Here is a 15,208-nt window from a genome sequence, read left to right on the forward strand (position 1 = left end):
AAAGACGACATTTTACCCATGGAGAGGCATGGCTGACATATTACCGCTTTTTATTTTAAAAACAGTTTTTTTTCAGTTCACCGCTTTTTATTTTAAAAACAATCAGTTCTTTTTTTTCAGTTCACGAAAGATCAGTATTTGGCGATGCTGTGCGATGGCTGGAAAAAGTATCAACTCTTGGATTGCAAAGATCGAAACGTGGCAGTTAACATTGATGAGCTGCAGCACAGTGAATGTGGCACGGTAACTTAGAAGTGGAAGAAGCTGCAATGAAGAACGTACAACTATAGCGGTGATGTTTCTCAAACGGCAACCGCGTTTCATTTCCAGACTTCAGAAGGTACAGTACCTGTACCTGCGTAGATACAACTCTTTCACATACTACTTACTAAGCGGCTTTCAAAGCATCTGCAGAATCTACGACAAAGTACTTATGGGTGCTTCCCAGCACAGGGATGCGTTTCCCATCGATGTGGAGAGTGCAAGAATCTACTTCTGGTGAACCATAGACTATGATAAAATTATGTACAGACTGATGAAAAACCAATATGCAGGAATCACATTACTGCTAATTTTAGGATTTCTTCGCTTGGCTATCTTCCACCTTTAGCGAAGAAAAATGTTAGACGAAGTAAAACAATTGTATTACCTGTGGAAAGCTTTTTATTTATGTAAAACGAAATCGAGGCTATAGCGTGGATATGTGACTGACACGAAAACGTTAAGTGATAAACGCCCCAAGTCGTCACCAACGGTAAATGTTCGTCAGAGAGAAAGATACCGTAAGGAGTGCACCAATGAAGTGTTATACGTCCGCTCTTGCTCTTTGTATAGACAAACGACCTGACGGATAGAATCAACAGCAAACTGCAAGTGTACACGAAGTTTGAGGAGGATACAGGACGACATGGACAGTGTATCTCTTTGGTGTGATGAATGCCGACGCGCTATAAATTTAGAAAAAAAATGGGTTTAATGCGAATCAGTGGGAAAAACCATCCTGCAGCTTTAGAATACAGTGTTAATGGTGCGCTACTTTACACAGTTGCGTCCGTTAAATATCTAAGTGTAACGCTGCAGGGTGACATGAAGTGGCAGGAGCACTTAATGGCTGATGTAGGGAAAGCGAATAATCTACTTCAGTGTATTTGAAGAGTTCTAGGCAGGCGTATCTCATATAGGCCTCTAAGAGACCGCAGACGGAACAGATATGCGACCCAGTCGAGTTTTTGGGACTCCCACGAGCTCGGATGCAATCTAAATATGCATCTACATGGATACTCTGCAAATCTGATTTAAGTGCCTGGCGGAGGGGTCATCGAACCACCTCCTCAATTCATTATTATTCCAATCTCGTATAGCGCGCGGAAAAAACGAACTCCTGTATCCTTTCGTGTGAGCTCTGATTTCATGGTGATCATGGTGGCCGTTTCTCCCTGTGTAGGTCGGCGTGAATAAAATATTTCGCCATCGGAGGAGAAAGTTGTCGATTGGAATTTTGTAAGAAGATTCCCCCCCACAACGTAACACGATTTTGTTTTAATGATGTCCATCCCAAATCTTGTATCATTTCAGTGAAACTCTCTCCCCCCCCTTCCCCCCCCCCCCCCCCCCCATTTCGCGACAATAAAAAACGTACTGCCACTCTTTAAACGTTTTCGATGCACTGCGTCAGTCCTACCTGGTAAGGATTCCACACGGCGCGGCAGTATTCTAAAAGAGGACGGAAAAGCGAAGTGTAGGCAGTCTCTTTAGTACACTCATCATTTTCTATGTGTTCCTCCAATTTAAGTTGTTCGTAATTGTAATTAGTTGAATTTGCACCCTTTAGACTTGACTGAATTATCGTGTAACCGGGGTTTAACGGATTCCTTTTAGCACTCATGACGATTACCTCACACTTTTCGTTATTTACACTCCTGGAAATGGAAAAAAAGAACACATTGACACCGGTGTGTCAGACTCACCATACTTGCTCCGGACACTGCGAGAGGGCTGTACAAGCAATGATCACACGCACGGCACAGCGGACACACCAGGAACCGCGGTGTTGGCCGTCGAATGGCGCTAGCTGCGCAGCATTTGTGCACCGCCGCCGTCAGTGTCAGCCAGTTTGCCGTGGCATACGGAGCTCCATCGCAGTCTTTAACACTGGTAGCATGCCGCGACAGCGTGGACGTGAACCGTATGTGCAGTTGACGGACTTTGAGCGAGGGCGTATAGTGGGCATGCGGGAGGCCGGGTGGACGTACCGCCGAATTGCTCAACACGTGGGGCGTGAGGTCTCCACAATACATCGATGTTGTCGCCAGTGGTCGGCGGAAGGTGCACGTGCCCGTCGACCTGGAACCGGACCGCAGCGACGCACGGATGCACGCCAAGACCGTAGGATCCTACGCAGTGCCGTAGGGGACCGCACCGCCACTTCCCAGCAAATTAGGGACACTGTTGCTCCTGGGGTATCGGCGAGGACCATTCGCAACCGTCTCCATGAAGCTGGGCTACGGTCCCGCACACCGTTAGGCCGTCTTCCGCTCACGCCCCAACATCGTGCAGCCCGCCTCCAGTGGTGTCGCGACAGGCGTGAATGGAGAGACAAATGGAGACGTGTCGTCTTCAGCGATGAGAGTCGCTTCTGCCTTGGTGCCAATGATGGTCGTATGCGTGTTTGGCGCCGTGCAGGTGAGCGCCACAATCAGGACTGCATACGACCGAGGCACACAGGGCCAACACCCGGCATCATGGTGTGGGGAGCGATCTCCTACACTGGCCGTACACCACTGGTGATCGTCGAGGGGACACTGAATAGTGCACGGTACATCCAAACCGTCATCGAAGCCATCGTTCTACCATTCCTAGACCGGCAAGGGAACTTGCTGTTCCAACAGGACAATGCACGTCCGCATGTATCCCGTGCCACCCAACGTGCTCTAGAAGGTGTAAGTCAACTACCCTGGCCAGCAAGATCTCCGGATCTGTCCCCCATTGAGCATGTTTGGGACTGGATGAAGCGTCGTCTCACGCGGTCTGCACGTCCAGCACGAACGCTGGTCCAACTGAGGCGCCAGGTGGGAATGGCATGGCAAGCCGTTCCACAGGACTACATCCAGCATCTCTACGATCGTCTCCATGGGAGAATAGCAGCCTGCATTGCTGCGAAAGGTGGATATACACTGTACTAGTGCCGACATTGTGCATGCTCTGTTGCCTGTGTCTATGTGCCTGTGGGTCTGTCAGTGTGATCATGTGATGTATCTGACCCCAGGAATGTGTCAATAAAGTTTCCCCTTCCTGGGACAATGAATTCACGGTGTTCTTAGTTCAATTTCCAGGAGTGTAGGATCAATTGCCAATTTTCGCACCATTCATTATCTTTTCTCAATCTTTTTACAATTTGTTTTGATCTTCTGATGACTTTACTAGTCGGTAAATGACGGCGTCATCTGAAAACAACCTAAGACAGCTCCTCAGATTGTCTCCCACATCGTTTATATAGATAAGGAATAGTAAAGGGAGGGCCTATAACACTACTTGGGGAACGCCATAAATCGCCTCTGTTTTACTAGAAGACAAGGAAGCAATTTAGAGGCGTGTCACTGTATATCTTACCGCTAGGCTAGGTCGACATGCCTGTGTAACGGAAATGCTCTGCGATTTCGAATGGGAATACATGACGCGGAGGAGGGGGGGGGGGGGGGGGGGAGAAGTTCTTTCCCCGAACCCGAAACTCTACTGAGTATGCCTGTAGAACCGCGACTTGCGACTGTCTGCAGCACGATCGTTCTGCCACCAACATCCATCTCGCATAAGAATCTGAAGACAAAAGAAATGTCGGCTCGTGCGGAAGCATGTACACAGTCTTTTTCCCTTGCTCCATTTGCCAGTGGAAGAGGGAAAGGAATGACTAGCATCCTTCGCAGGCACCTTATGGTGGCTCGAGCAGTGTATTTGTAGCTGTAGACGGAGTGAAGGCATAACAGTATAAAAAAACTTTTGTATTTTAGAGGAGGAGTGCCAGAGTGGATATGGTACAGCAGGACTGGGTACTCACTGATGCAGCACACGGCGAGCAGGCGGCCAGCGTCGTCCGGCGGATCGCACTCTGGGAAGAAGGGCTTGAGCACGTACACGCTGAACGTGAGCGCCACGATCGCCTGCGAGCAAGGCCGCACGATCATGCACTCGATCCAGAGCCGCACGAACGCCAGAAACGGTCCGAACGTCTCCATGATGTACGCGTAGTCGGCGCCGCTCTTTGAGATCATGCAGCCCAGCTCGGCGTAGCAGTAGGCGCCCACCTGTCAACAACAACAACAATCATGACGTCATTTAATCGCCGTCCGCCACCTTTAGTGCTGCGCTGTACGTAAGGCACCCTGCAAAACTGCGTGAACAGCAGAGTGTACACGTACAAATAAACTTCAACTACTTTAATGGGTCATAACATTTGAACCAATCGTTTCACCATATTCTTCGACGTTCTGTGAAGTGTATCCTCACCAGCATAGCTTATTTCGTGCGTAATAGCCTCACGGAATTCTGCAGTTGTTCATGGTCTCTTCTTGTACATTCGGCTTTTAAAGATACCAAAAATGTTCAAATGTGAAATCTTATGGGACTTAACTGCTAAGGTCATCAGTCCCTAAGCTTACAAACTATTTAACCTAAATTATCCTAAGGACAAACACACACACACACACACACACCCATGCCCGAGGCAGGACTCGAACCTCCACGGTGATCAGCCGCACAGTCCATGACTGCAGCGAGTTAGACCGCTCGGCTAATCCCGCGCGGCTTGAAGATATCCTCCACAAGAAAAAAAGCCGAGCAAGCGCGGAATCATACAGGACAAAGGAGGTAATGCGCAGAAACGACAGTCAACTTGACAACATGGTACGCTATATCTGATTCTTCCAGAGCTACTAAGATCATTAAAACAACATTTTCCGTTTCCACGAGCTTTCCGAAGGAAATTATGACTCACTAAAGAAGTTCAGGTTTATATGGATCGCGCTGTACATTTGTTGAGGTTTCTTGGAAAACGTCAGTAGTAGTAGTAGTAGTAGTAGTAGTAGTAATCGTTGTCTTCGGTTCTAAGGCTTGTTTCATGCAGCTGTCCACTTTAGTAAATCGTGTGCAAGCGTCATCATCTCTGCTAACTAGTGCGATCTACGGGGCTGCTATAGCATTACGCTTACAGCACTCCGCTGTAGAAGTGGCCTGCAATTTATTCTCTGAGAAACAAAGCTGCTTTAAGTGATAAGAGTGTACTGGGCCGGTTTTCTGAATGTGTCAACACAACGGAACGAAAGACGACGTCAACGTCACACACTTAGACCAATACCCAATGGTGAAGCAAAAAGTCGGATCTGCTGCACGCCAAGTACGCCAGTTCTGCCCAGGGCCGACATTCACACAAGTAACGTAACTGGGAAATAATTAAATAAAGGAAACCTACTGACGATGGAGCGATAGCAGAGAAAATGCTTGAGCAGAAGCTGTTAAAAAAGTGCGACCGGCGAAATGAAGAAAGACAAAGTACTTCGCCACGTCACATTGATCCGAAAAGAAGTCTGATGTACTGGAAATCGCAAGTGGCAACTAGAAGCAGCATCCACTGATCTGATGTACTGAAGTGCTTTAATTTTCTGCACTCGCAGCTTCGTCTAAATTTTTTTTAAGAAAAGCATTTTGATCCACCAGCTTTACATACACACTGTTAATCTCCGTGATGATGTTTGCTAAAACTGAAACCGGTTGAGAATAAAGGTGTACACGTACAGCTGGTGGCTCAAAATGCTTTTCTTCAAATGCTACTTAGGGTCAGTACCGCCGTACCTGCTGCCGCTCGCCACCTCCCTGCTTGTGGCACGGTTCATTTTAAATAAGGATTACCAGAATGAGACTTTCACTCTGCGGCGGAGCGTTTGCTAATATGAAACTTCCTGCCAGATTAAAACTGTGTGCCGGACCGAGGCTCGAACTCGGAACCTTCGCCTTTCGCCGTCAAGTGCTCTACCGAGCTACCCAAGAACCCGGCACACAGTTTTAATCTACCAGAAAGTTTCATATCAGAGCTCGCTCCGCTGCAGAGTGAAAATATCATTCTGGAAGCATCCTCCAGGCTGTCGTTAAGCCATGTCTCCATAATATCCTTTCTTCCAGAAGTACTAGTTACGCAAGTTTCGCAGAAGAGCTTCTGTGAAGTTTAGAATGTAGGAGCCGGGGTACTGGCAGAATTGAAGCTGTGACGACGGGTCGTGAGTCGTACTCGGGTAGCTCAGTAGGTAGAGCACTTGCCCGCGATAGACAAAGGTCCCGAGTTCGAGTCTCGGTCCGACATACAGCTTTAATCTACCAGGAAGTTTTATTGATTACCGATTTAGCGTGCTACTTGTTAACAAATTGACGTGAATGATTGGGAGTGGTTCTAAAGCAGTTACCTTTTCTTCAAGTACTTGATAGCCCCTCCCGCCGGAGGTTCGAGTCCTCCCACGGGCATGGGCGTGTGTGTGTTAGTTTAAGTAGCGTGTAAATCTAGGAACCGATGACCTAAGCAGTTTGGTCCGTTAGGAATTCAACACACACTTGACAGTCGTAAATATTTACCCACAAAATTACTGATTTTATCATTAGTGTTTTTCCTTATTCTGCAATGTCTACCAATTTGGTTCAGACACTAAGAGAAGCAGATAGTTTAACTGAATTACTTCCTTTGATTAGTAGCAATAGTGGCAGTACTCCGCAGGCTAGTTTTCGTGGAAGCCTATATTCTTGCAACCTACATCTATCTAAATCTGCTAACAGTATTCAAGTCTACGTCTATAATTTTTAATCTCCTCGCTCCCTGAACTTCGTTACTTTTGTTTGATATCTCAGGACGTTCCAATCAAATTCTGGTTAGGTTATAGAACTAAAATCTGCTACACGTTTCGATTCACTGACCTTTTCACTGTTACCCGACCCAACCATCCTCTTACACATCAGCTACTGCTCTGGTATTGGATCCACGGAGACCTGCCGTTCTCTTCCACCCGTATTATACCTTGTGCAGTGGGTTAGCTCCTCGGTAAACATGTTTCCGGCCGCCTCTAACAAATCTGGTTAGGAACCTTCAATGTTGACTCATCACGCAATGCTTCTTACATATTAGATATCTGTGTAGATCAGCTGCCACCCTCCCTTATGCAAAATCCCAGGTTCTCAGAAAAAAAACTATTTATTCATATTCCTAACAGAGAGAAGCAGCATGATTGCGGAGTTCATGGCCGTCCTATACAAGATACACCGATGAACCAAAACATTATAACCACATGTTTAATGGCGTGTTCTTCCACTTTCAAAACACAGTACAACAGAGTTTCTGCTAGGCGTGGATTCTACAAGTCCTTGACAGAATTCCAGAAGTGTGTGGCACAGATATCTACGCACAGGTCAAGAAATTACGGAATGGTGGTTTGCGGGTACGCAGCTGGTGCACGATATGTGTTCGAATGGGTTCAGATCAGGCGCATTTGCTGGCCAAGACATTAAGGCCAGTTCACTATATAACGCCCCTCAAACCATCGTAGAATGATGATGATGATGATGGATGATTATTGGTTTGCGGGGCGCTCAACTGCGCGGTCTTCAACGCCCGTACACATTGCCAATCTGTGCACAGTCCAGTCTAGCCACTCTTATGAATGATGATGGAATCATGAGGACAACACAAACACTCAGTCCCCGGGCACAGAAAATCCCCAACCCAGCAGGGAATCGAACACGGGACCCTGTAATCCAGAGGTAGTAACGTTAACCACTAGACCACGAGCTGCGGACCCACTGAACGATTCTGACCTTGCAACACAGACAGTAATCGGTTACCCTGCTTGGAAGATGTCACCGCCTTAAGGGAAGACATCAAGCATGAGGCGATGCATGTGATCCGCAACGATGTTGACGTAGTTCACTGTTGTCATGATGCCTTCGATTACCATCATGGATCCCGTGGAAGCCCAACTCAATGTACTCCACAGCATCTCTCACCGACGATGGCGCGGTGCATGTTTCGTGCAACCCTCCGCCTGGATCGCGGCTTGTAAGGACCCAACCATCGACCTGGTGTAACAAGAAAAGCGATGCATTCGACAGGCGACACGTTCCTATCGATCCCCAGTGAAAACTCAGTCATGCTGTGCCCACTGCAATCATAACTGGCGATGTCGTTGCGTCAACACAGGAACACGTAGGGGTCGTGTGATGTGAAGCTTCATGTTCAACAGTGACCTTTGAACGGTGTGCACTGTAACACTTGTGCCTACAGAAGCACTCTTTCGTCAGATCTGCCACAGATGGTTGCCTATCCTGGATAACACAGTGCGCAATCCTCCGATCTCTACGGTTTGTGATAAGACGTGGTCGTCCAATACCTTACGGGATACTCATTATTTCATCATCCTTCAGCTACTTTTCGTAGGTGTTCACAACAGTAGTACTCCAAAAGGCGACCTACTTCGCTGTTTCAGAGATTATCGTCTCCAGCCGCAGCGCCACAACAATGTGCCCTTTGCCAAAACCTTTTATATCAATGGATTTCCGTATTAGGGTCCCGTATCTTTGCTATTGTGACTGCCAGTTCGTCTCTGTTCCGCTTACATTCTTTCCTTACTGTGTCACGTGCCCGCAACACCACAGAGGCATTCAACTTCGAGGTGGACAGTGGTGAGCCGGCCAGTGTGGCCGAGCGGTTCTAGGCGCTTCAGTCAGGAACCGCGCAACCGCTACGGTCGCAGGTTCGAATCCTGCTTCGGGCATGGATGTGTGTAATGTCCTTAGGTTAGTTAGGTTTAAGTAGTTCTAAGTTCTAGGGGACTGATGACCTCAGATGTTAAGCCCCATAGTGCTCAGAGCCATTTGAACCATTTTGACAGTGGTGATAATATTTTGACTCATCAGTGGCTGTACCCATCGATAACTTTTCTGATCGCCTGTAACAAAAGCTTCATACGTCATACTCAGTAATACACTCGCTGTTCCAGGAAGTGTGGAAAAAAGGTCTATACGAAAAACTTACAGGATCATTCAAACTTTGGTATCGATGCGTGAAGAAGGCAAACCTATTGTCTTCGGTTTATAGCCATGACACGCCACCTGTCTCGGAAAATGCTAAATGATGGCACTTTGCTATTGTCCTTCTTAACAAAGAGATACGAAAATCTCATTCTACAACTATTTTTAGTTGCACTCGAAAGCTGAAGTGCAGCTAACGCATGAACTACATGCGACAACTCTTGTTTTTGTAGATGTTAATTTTTGGGCGTTAAAACAAGTCCTCCATTAAGCAGCAGAGTAACCGCGTCTTCAAACGTTTCTGTAAGGGTAAAGTGAAAGGTTATCAGCCTGTCTCAGAGACGGAGTTGATGTCAATGAAATTTTATTTCTGTTATGTGGTGCGTCTTGCACAATATCGCATGTCATGTGTGCATGGAATATCTCTGTTTATAAATTGTTCCCTTTTTATGGGTGTTGCGTTGGGTGTCTGTACAGCGGAAGTAAAATAATGCATGACGGGCGAAGCACGGAGGAAAAAGCAGCAGTTTAGCAGTCAGGGAGAACATTCCTAAACGTCAGACGCCTAGTGGCATCAAACGTGGTCCTTAATATTTTCGAGAGAGAAATTGTCAGAAAGTACGTATGAGGCACGGTAAAAGTGAATCGTGGAGTGCGTGAAGACTGAAAAATAAAATGAATTGAAGCGTTTGAGATGTTATGTTACAGAAGAATAGTGGAAATTAAGAGCGCTGATAAGAAATGAGATTTTGCGATCAATCGGCGAAGAAAGGACTATGTGGAACAATTTGCTAGAAGAGACAGGATCGTAGGACATCAGAGAAAATCCTCCTTGGTACTACAGGGAGCAATCGACGTGAAAAAAAACATTGGGGGGAAGAGGCAGAGGTGGGAGTATATACAAGTAATTGAGTACATTGGATGGAAATGCTTCTCAAACAGTATGATGAAGAGAGTGGCAAAGGAGGGGAAATCGTGGGGAGTCTCATGAAACCGAAAATCCTCACAAAGCGGCTAATAAACTTTCCATTACGCCAAGCAGAATCGTTCCTATGAGAACATTTTGTAAATGAAACTGCGAGCCTTCCTCCCTTGCTTTAACGCTGAGTGTATGTGTGTAGGCAGGCCTGACTGCAGGCAAGAGGTGGGGCGAGGGTTTCCAGTCCAGGCAGCTGCGCCCCCTTGACAGCAGCCGTCCCCCTCCCGCCATTGTGTCGGAATCCTGCAGGACCCGCCTCCTTTATCCCTAGGGACGCCGCCGCTCCCCTCTCAAAATACCAGGTCAGCTAGACACAGCGCGCATGCGCTCGGCAGAGGCGCGCTTCAGCACAGGAGTCCACTCTAGAGTAGCTGCAGCCAGAGCTCCTGCCTGTCGGGTCACTCTTGGCGTTACATGATTTCCCATCAGCTAATTTACATTTTTACACGCTGTTATAGTGATACTGTGTGGATGTGGCTGTGATCACGAATTATAGTTATAAATCTTTTTCGTCGAGTATTTTGGGAGTTGTAAGAGATCGAAAGTCGTTGAAAAGAACCTAGTACTCCAGAATGAATTCCGGTTTCCATGAAAACTAAGACCATTGAAATTTGTTAACAGTATTACGGCCTACTTGTCCACCGAAAGCCCGAAAATGCTCACAACTTTTTACGGCCTAACTGCACTACGAAAGCCCTCGTCCGCCACAGTATAGATGGCCGCTTGAATGACCACCCTGCCGGAGTTGGCTGTATCGCCTTGTCTGTGTCGGTTGGCGGCGCCATGCAAATGACCTTCCACAGGGAAGGAGGGCCACCAGTGGTCGACATAACTCTTACATAGGAACATTGCACTGGTTCCAGTCCTTTTAACGTTCAAATCCTGGTTTTTCTTCTTTTATCATGAAACCGCTGTCCTAATATGAAGAAAATGGGTTATGTTTTTTTTTCACCTTTTACCTACACTACTGGCCATTAAAATTGCTACACCACGAAGATGACGTGCTAAAGACGAGAAATTTAACTGACAGGAAGAAGATGCTGTGATATCCAAATGATTAACTTTTCAGAGCATTCGCAATAGGTTGGCGCCGGCGGTGACACCTACAACGTACTGACATGAGGAAAGTTTCCAACCGATTTCTCATACACAAACAACAGTTGACCGGCGTTGCCTGGTGAAACGTTGTTGTGATGCCTTGTGTACGGAGGAGAAATGCGTACCATCACGTTTCCGACTTTGATAAAGGTCGGATTGTAGCCTATCGCGATTGCTGTTCATCGTATCGCGACATTGCTGCTCGCGTTGGTCGAGATCCAATGACTGTTAGCAGAATAAGCAATCGCTGGGTTCAGTAGGGTAATACGGAACGCCGTGCTGGATTCCAACGGCCTCGTATCACTAGCAGTCGAGATGACAGGCATCTTATCCGCATGGCTGTAACGGATCGTGCAGCCACGTCTCGATCCCTGAGTCAACAGATGGGGACCATCTGCACGAACAGTTCGACGACGTTTGCAGCAGCATGGACTAGCAGCTGGGAGACCATGGCTGCGGTTACCCTTGACGCTGCGTCACAGACAGGAGCGCCTGCGATGGTGTACTCAACGACGAACCTGGGTGCACAAATGGCAAAACGTCATTTTTTCGGATGAATCCAGGTTCTGTTTACAGCATCATGGTAGTCGCATAGGTGTTTGGCGACATCGCGGTGAACGCAAATTGGAAGCATGTATTCGTAATCGCCATACTGGCGTATCACCTGGCGTGACGGTATGCGGTGCCACTGGTTACATGTCTCGGCCACCTCTTGCTCGCATTGACGGCACTTTGAACAGTGGACGTTACATTTCAGATGTGTTACGACCCGTGGCCCAACCCTTCATTCGATCCCTGCGAAACATTTCAGTAGGATAATGCACGACCGCATGTTGCAGGCCCTGTACGGGCCTTTCTGGATAAAGAAAATGTTCGACTGCTGCCCTGACCAGCACATTCTCCAGATCTCTCCCCAACTGCAAACGTCTGGTCAATGGCGACCGAGCAACTGGCTCGTGACAATACGCCAGTCACTGCTCTTGATGAACTGTGGTATCGTGTTGAAGCTGCATGGGCAACTGTACCTGTACGCGTCATCCAAGCTCTGACTCAGTGCCCAGGCGTATAAAGGCCGTTATTACGGCGAGAGTTGGTTGTTCTGGGTACTGATTTCTCAGGATCTATGCACCCAAATTGCGTGAAAATGTAATCACATGTCAGTTCTAGTATATTATATTTGTCGAATGAATACCCGTTTATCATCTGCATTTCTTCTTGGTGTAGCAATTTTAATGGCCAGTAGTGTATTTATTTGTTTGATACACTGTCCTGTCACTTTAATGTGACCGCCTGTCAAGAGGCTGGCTAACCACTTTTTGCAGCGTGGACCACTGCGAGTCGTGCAGCAAGAGAGTCAGTGAGGTTCTGCAAGGTACCGACAGGGATGTGGAACCATGCTGACTATAGTGCCGTGGTCAGCTGCGCTAAGTTTCTCGACAGGATCCATGGCGCGAGCAGCCCGATCGAGAGGATTCCACAGATTGACGATTGGGTTTAATCCGGGCATATGGTGGCCAGTGGAGTACGGCAAACTCATTCTGATGCTCCTCAAACCGCTCACGTAACTGCTAGCTGTGTTACACGTTGCATTGTCCTGCTCGTGGATCCCATCCTGGCAAGAAAAAACAAACTACATGTCCCCAAGGACAGATGCATACTTGTGCCGATCCACTGTGCCTTCCAGAATGATGAGATCTCTCAAGGAATGCCACGATAACATTCCCCAGACCATAAAGCTTCCTCGTCCGGCCTGGACCCTTCAGACTATTGTTGCAGGGTGTTTGATTTGAGACGTTTCACGCCGTACACGCCAAAAGGCATCTGTCCGTTGAACATGATTCATCTGAGAAGGCCACCTGTCACCGCATAGTGGACGCCCAGTTGGGGCACTGACGAGCAAATTCCAGCCTTCGTCGCCGATGAAATGCAGTCAACACGGATACATGAACCAGGCGCCTGCTGCAGACGCCCATACGCAGAAAAGTTCTGTAAGTGGTCGTTGAGGACACATTGCTGGTAGTCCCTTGGTTCATCTGGGAGGTCAGCTCCTCAAAAGTTGCGCGTCTGTTCGCCCGTACACACCTCCGCAGATGTAGTGCACCTCCGTCATCTATGGCACTTGGTACAGAACAGTTGCCTCCACCCTGGTTTTGGATTCTGCCATGCACAGTATACTTTAACCAAGGCAGCATGCGAACAAGCTGAGCCGTTTCGGTAATGTTTCCAACCTTGGCCCGAAAGTGAATGTTGTTGATAATTAGTTTGTGGGGCACTCAACTGCGCGGTCATCAGCGCCTATACGAAGTCCCAATTTTGGCACAGTCCAAATTTTACACAATCCATTCTAGCCACTGTTACGAATGGTGAAGAAATGATGACGACAAGACAAACATCCATTCCCCGGGCAGAGAAAATTTCCAACCCGGCCGGTAATCGAACCCGGCAGAAAACCAATGATGCTGCCTTTTGGACGTTACGTAAACCGTTCAACAACGACTGCTCCGTTTAGTGCGTCCCTCGCTACAAGCGTTATATAGCCGCACTTCCGGTGCTGCCACCTGCCCTCTGTGGCTGGTTATTGCACGTCGACATTGAACATAGGAGGTGGTCCCTTTAAAGTGACTGGACCGCATATTACGTTAGCTATTTTATGATGTACAAACTGTTCATTTGAAGTGTATTTTACATAATAAAGAATTTTATATTGCTCACATCTTCCGCTCGGCCATACTGGCATTGACGTGCAAAAGCCGGCCGGTGTGGCCGTGCGGTTCTAGTCTGAAACCGCGTGACCGCTACGGTCGCAGGTTCGAATCCTGCCTCGGGCATGGATGTGTGATGTCCTTAGGTTAGTTAGGTTTAAGTAGTTCTAAGTTCTAGGGGACTGATGACCACAGATGTTAAGTCCCATAGTGCTCAGAGCCATTTGAACCATTTGTGACGTGCAATCGCCAGTATGCAGCAAATTTTCATATTCTGAAGTCACATATGGAGGATGCGGACTGTAGAGCTAGGAGTTCTCTATATAGGGTGAATCACGTACAGCTTGCACGGCAAATATTGCGGAAATCGGAAGCGCTATTGATGTCCGATGTTTCACAAAACGTATTGGCAATCAGTGGGCTCGTATTGTTAGCCAATAAACAGCCGGCTGTACCGTTTTCTTCTCTGAAGAATTCCGTCTAATCTTATCAGTAATCGCAAAAGGGACGAGAGCAGACGAAGTCAAAGCATCTGGCATTGTCAGTTAGCAATGCTTGTTAATATAACTCCAAAATTAATAAAATAAACGGACAAGTACAATAGAGAATGCGAAATCACACAAAAAATTTAAACTTAAAACTAAGATTAATACATTCCCGAAAGTCTTTGAATTCTACTTACAAATACTTTGCCAGTGTCGATACGGACAAAAGGGAAAAAAATCCTTGAGATTCTCGAGATGGATTAACTATCTGTATACATAATTAAGTTTGTACGGAATCCTCGGAGCGTGAGTCCTCTTCGAACTTGTCCGGTTTTTCAAACTGATATGATGAGAAACCCAATGTGCCGAGCTTCTCTGTGTGGTCGTTAACTGTTGTCTGACGACATTGCTGCCATACGTCGTGGAGAACTGTTTCCACAGGCAACAGGGGTGCTGTGACGCCAACACCACAGCTACCAGTATGTATAGTCAGGTTTAAAGTAGTTGACATTTGGCAGCTAGCGTGCTGGACTGAAATAATAACCAAAGAGAGGCTGGCATTGACGACTCCCACACTGCTGGGAAAGGCACTTTGCCTGCCAATCTCATTGGACCGTTCCAAAAGGACATTCGTGTGATTAAGTTTCACTTGGCTTAGGAAGTGCGACGAAAGTAGTCGAAAACGGAGTACAAGGGAGACACTGTGCAGTTTTACGCCATATATGAATTCCAGAATTTTTAAATGATCTTTGTAGGAGATTGTAAACTTCATACAAAATAAATACTGACAAAATTGCGAAACAGCGACGTACTCCGAAGCTTATGCATATCAAACGCAATGCTATATGGAACTGTGGAAAGACTCATTGCCGAGCGAAGTACTTTGGTAA

General features: G+C 47.2%; 1 protein-coding gene across 1 annotated transcript in view; it reads right to left on the reverse strand.

Annotated features, from left to right (window-relative positions):
- LOC126475049 (large neutral amino acids transporter small subunit 1) overlaps positions 1-15,208 on the reverse strand; it is a 381,454-nt gene that overhangs the window by 255,275 nt on the left and 110,971 nt on the right. The window contains exon 2 of the mRNA XM_050102599.1: positions 4,052-4,298. Within this exon, the coding sequence (XP_049958556.1) occupies positions 4,052-4,298 (247 nt within the window). The remainder of the gene's footprint in view (positions 1-4,051; positions 4,299-15,208) is intronic.

Source organism: Schistocerca serialis, chromosome 4 (genome assembly GCF_023864345.2).
Source record: "Schistocerca serialis cubense isolate TAMUIC-IGC-003099 chromosome 4, iqSchSeri2.2, whole genome shotgun sequence".
Taxonomy (NCBI): Eukaryota; Metazoa; Arthropoda; class Insecta; order Orthoptera; family Acrididae; genus Schistocerca; species Schistocerca serialis.